General features: G+C 38.1%; 1 protein-coding gene across 1 annotated transcript; it reads left to right on the plus strand.

Moving 5' to 3' along the window:
- On the plus strand, window positions 686-1,306 carry LOC104714982. The gene has a single exon (XM_010432440.1). It carries the CDS (start codon window positions 686-688, stop codon window positions 1,304-1,306), a length of 621 nt encoding a protein of 206 aa, XP_010430742.1.

Consider the following 4,986-nt stretch of genomic DNA (forward strand, 5'->3'; position numbering starts at 1 on the left):
ACCACCAAGGACGATAGACTTGTGCTTTGGAATCCATGTTCAGGTGAAACCAGATGGATGATCAAACCCGTAGGTCCTTCCTTCAAGAATTTCAACTGCTACGCTCTCGGTAAATCCTCCTGCAACAAGTACAAAATCTTGAGGATGCGTCAACATGGAAATGGTTATTCTAAATGCTTAGTTGAGTACGAAATCTACGACTTTACCTCTGATTCTTGGAGGGTTTTGGGTGAGACTAGCGACTGGTCCATTCACTGGTTGAAGCATTGTGGCATGTCTGTGAATGGAAATACTTACTGGCTTGCCTCCAATAATGTTCCAGTCTGGCAAAATGATTTCTTATTAAGTTTTGATTTCTCAACAGAGAGATTCGAAAGTGTGTCTCTACCAGTTGATGATTTTTCTTATGTACCTATGGCTTTATCAGTTACTAGAGAAGAGCAAAAACTATAGGAGAGAGATATAACTTAGGGACTAATGTGTAATTAGTTGTTACTAAACCCTAATGTTTAACACTATATATATTGTACATGTTTCATATGAATAAGATAAGCACTTCCTTACATGGTATCAGAGCGGCAAGATCCAAAGACCTAAAATTTTTTTTTTCCGCCGTCTCTTCTCTTCTTCCTCTCCTTGTTTTCATTTCTCCTCTTCTCTTGCTTCTATTTCACGTTTTCTCACCATGGCTGCTTCAACAAATGATATCATTGACATCTCGGTTCCGTCTCAACTTCACAATGTCAATATGTCGAACGTGACTAAACTCACGTCCTCCAACTTTTTGATGTGGGATCGCCAAGTTCGTGCCCTGTTAGCCGGCTATGGGCTTGCCAGCTATCTTGACGCCACCGTCGCTCCACCGGATCCCACCATTCAAGTCAATGACGTATCCAAAGAGAACCCGAAATACGTTCTTTGGCAGAGACAAGATCAGCTCCTCTATTCCAGCCTCTTGGGTGCAATCTCCGTTGATGTTCAGCCAATATTATCCAAAGCCAACACCTCTGCTCAGATCTGGCAGACTCTCTCCTCTACATATGCTAAACCTAGTTGGGGCCATATCAAACAGATCCGGGAACAAATCAAACAATGGAAGAAAGGCACCAGAACTGTTGACGCATATGTTCAGGGTTTTACTACACGCTTCGATCAACTTGCCTTGCTTGGGAAGCCTTATGAGCATGAAGAACAAGTCGATTATATTCTAGGAGGGCTTCCTGAGGATTACAAGCCGGTTATCGACCAGATCGATGGCTGTGACACTCCTCCTTCTTTATCTGAGCTTCATGAAAAAACTCATTAACTATGAGTTGAAGCTACAAATGCAAGTCTCTGTCTCATCCTGGATACCGGTGACTGCCAATGCCGCTTTCCATAAGTCCTCTGGCTCTCACAACTCTTCACGCAACCAACATCGCACCTCTCCACGCGGTCATAACAATCACTCTCAAGGCCGTGGATCTCAAGGCCCTGGCTACCAGGGTCGCTGTCAACTCTGTGGTGTGTTTGGCCACAGTGCGAGAAGATGCTCTCAGCTGTCCTCCGGTGGTGTCTACCAACCCTCCGGTGGCAATTATCAGTTCTCTCCATCCACACAATGGCAGCCACGGGCAAATGTTGCAACAATTCCTCCGTACAACTCTGCAAACTGGGTGATAGACTCTGGAGCTACCCATCATCTCACTTCTGATTTATCTAATCTCTCACTTCATCAACCCTATACTGGTGGCGAAGAGGTGCAAATTGATGATGGTTCTGGACTTCAGATAACACATATGGGTTCCGCTTTACTCTCTACACCACCTCGCTCTTTAGCTTTAAAAGATGTCTTATACGTTCCGGATGTTTGCAAAAGTTTGATTTCGGTTTACCGTTTGTGTAATGATAATCAAGTCTCAGTGGCTTTCTTTCCTGCATGTTTTCAGGTGAAGGATCTGCGCACGGGGGTCAAGTTACTCCAAGGTCGAATTAGAAATGAATTGTATGAGTGGCCTGGTAAACAGAATAACTCAAACAGCTTCTTACACATTGTCGGAAAGGATAAACACATGGGAGTGGATCATCATGATGCAGGATCTAAATGCTTACTCGTCTGTTATGTTCCAACTTTAGCTCATCTCCAACAAGGTCCTTAACTAGGCCAGGCGCAAAGAAAGCAAACAATCACATGACTTGTAATATTGTGACACCAGTTTATGCATTAATTATCTATTCATATGGTCTTCGTGATATTTATTTAAAGGTACATTTTGCTACTCTATAATTACTAATGTTGGTTTTGTTTTTGTCAAACGAGAGCATATACATTTGTCTTGATCATCAAAAGTTATATTATGGTTTCGTTTGTGTAAACCACCAAGACCAGTGACGACCCTTATGTTTGTCAACTGTGATAGTCGATGTTGAATGATCGTAAAACTTGTTGTTGATCTATAGGGATTTGGCTTGGCTGTTCCCTATAATGTATGGTCTTTGTTGATTTATTCGAAGGAACCATTCTAAAAGATTTCAAGATAGACACACTTGTTGCATTAGTTGGGACTTGGGGATTAAATAACCAAATAGGTTTGGCTTACCTGTAGGGGTCCTATACGGGTACAACGAGATTTGGTATCGATTCTAAATGTATTCTATGAGGAAGAATCATCTCACTCCTCATATGGCCGAAACCATTGACGAGATCGTTGAATGTATATCGACTACGAGGGTCCGGTTTGATATATATATATATACACTCCAACAAGGTTGTGTTATTTGTTTTCAAAAGTAGATAGAGATGATCATAAATTCATAATTAAGACAAATACTAGGTAATAACCCGTGCTGTTGCACGGGATCAAATTTTTGTTTGAAATATTACATTTGTAAATATAATTATTTAGTATAGCATTTATAATTCAAATTTATATTGGTTTGAATTCATCAAGTTTTTGAAAGTTTAAAATAGTAATCTTTTCACCATAAATTTTAGATTGACATGATGACGGATCTGGATCGAATGTAAACCGAAATCAGTTAGATTATTATCAAAATCTTGAACTATCAAATCAGATAAAAACCACAAAAGTTTCATGAACCAAATGATTTAAATAAAATTGTTAACCCAGTCAAACCCGTCCGCTAAACCATCTCGCAACGGGTTTAAATATTTTGAGCCGCAAAATGTCTTTCCATCTGTCCTGCTTGAATTTGTGAGATCCGCGGATAACCCACATGCATTTCAATAAATCATCTTTTCTAATATATAAAATATATTTAAACCTTAAATAACACATTTAAGAATAACCCACATGATAAAGTTTTAAAGAATAACACATTTGTTTTTTTTTTGTTAAAACACAATGGCATATATGTAGCTGTAAATAATAATTCAAAATGAGACTAAATTAATAAATCTAAAATATTGTGTATATAAATAAATTGAATAGTAGTAGCAGTTGATAAAAGAATTAACAGTGGCAGTTTTATGTATTATTATGGAATATTAAGGGCAAATAATAAATTGGGGACAAAGCTCTCTGGCGACGACACGTCAACTTTTTTTAGAGAATGCTTCTCTTTTAATATATAGAGGATATTTTAATTTAGATATGTATTTTTAAAACATCCTTCTCCATCCATGATTCTGTTTTGCCAAAAAAAAAATCTACAGTACTGACCGTAGTATATAAAAAAATTGTCTCCAAGCTAAAAACCCCACTCGGCTTTAGCGGTAAAATAAAGAAGCTGAGATGATGCTGAAATCCTAGGCATAGATTCTAACTCCTTTTTCTGGCACTCTTGAAGATCGTCGCTGAAGATCTTGATAGTCTTTAAACACTTGGAGTTAGCGAGAATGCATGTATGCCATTAGTTGTTTCTCATCTTCTTCTTTTCCTTGATATTTTTTTCCACCTAACAATCTCTAGATGAGACGATAAGCATTGGGGAATAGTACTCGGCATGTTGTGGGAGAACCCTGATATTGTTGATACCATTAGTTTTATTTAGTAAATTCATTCATCAAACCTTATAGATTGAAGGAAGGGATGATGAGGGCACTTACAGTTACATGGGTGTCAGATCGTAAGAATCTTCAGTTTAGGGGAGTTTTGAAGCATAAAAATAAGTGGTTCCAACCAATATACTGGCTTTTGTGAAACAAAGACTAAGGGGGGTGTATTGAACTTAATATTTTAGAGGATTTGGTGGGATTTTAATATTTTAGAAATTTAAGAGATTTGAGTGTTGTTTTATGAGATTTTGGTTATTTGTTAGAGATTTTCTATTTGTGATTTGGTAAAATTTTATTAAACTTTGGGTGATTTTAGAATACTTCAAAACAACAAAAAAAAAAAAAGAAAATTTGCCTAGCAAAATCTCAACAAACCCATGACCCCGATCCTAGCATAAAACTCACATGACGATGATGGATGCTTTCTCAACTTCTCATCGACTTGCCCTGGAACTCACCGGTGTTCAATCAACGACCTAACCACCTTCCTCCGGCGTCTGAAACCACTGCTTTGACAGGTTTGGCGACGACATAAATAACAACCACAATCATCACCATCACAACAACAACGACAATATGTCTCTACGTACTCCGATCATAACAGTATTAGCGATGATGTATCAAAGAAACACCACCATGTGATCATGATCATCACATGGACAAACATAGCCCACCAAAACATGTCCGCGTGTTCGATAACAATCTCGTGTTCGATAACAATTTCATGTTCGACTGATGTTGTTATATTTAAAAGAGGATTAGATTAATGAGAGAGAGGGAGAGAGACACGCCAATGAAGATTCAACTTGATTGTGCTTTGTCGGAGTCCTTATTGTTGTTACTTGGTGATGATCTCTTATCTCAAACAATGCAACTAACTACGGCTTTGATGTGGAATCTGTAGCAAAAGTTAGTTGTTTTAAGAGCATTGATGCACTTTTATGACCAGCTTATAGCAAATTTTAAAACTTTTACCGATGACAAACTGA

The sequence above is a fragment of the Camelina sativa genome, chromosome 9 (assembly GCF_000633955.1).
Source record: "Camelina sativa cultivar DH55 chromosome 9, Cs, whole genome shotgun sequence".
Taxonomy (NCBI): domain Eukaryota; kingdom Viridiplantae; phylum Streptophyta; class Magnoliopsida; order Brassicales; family Brassicaceae; genus Camelina; species Camelina sativa.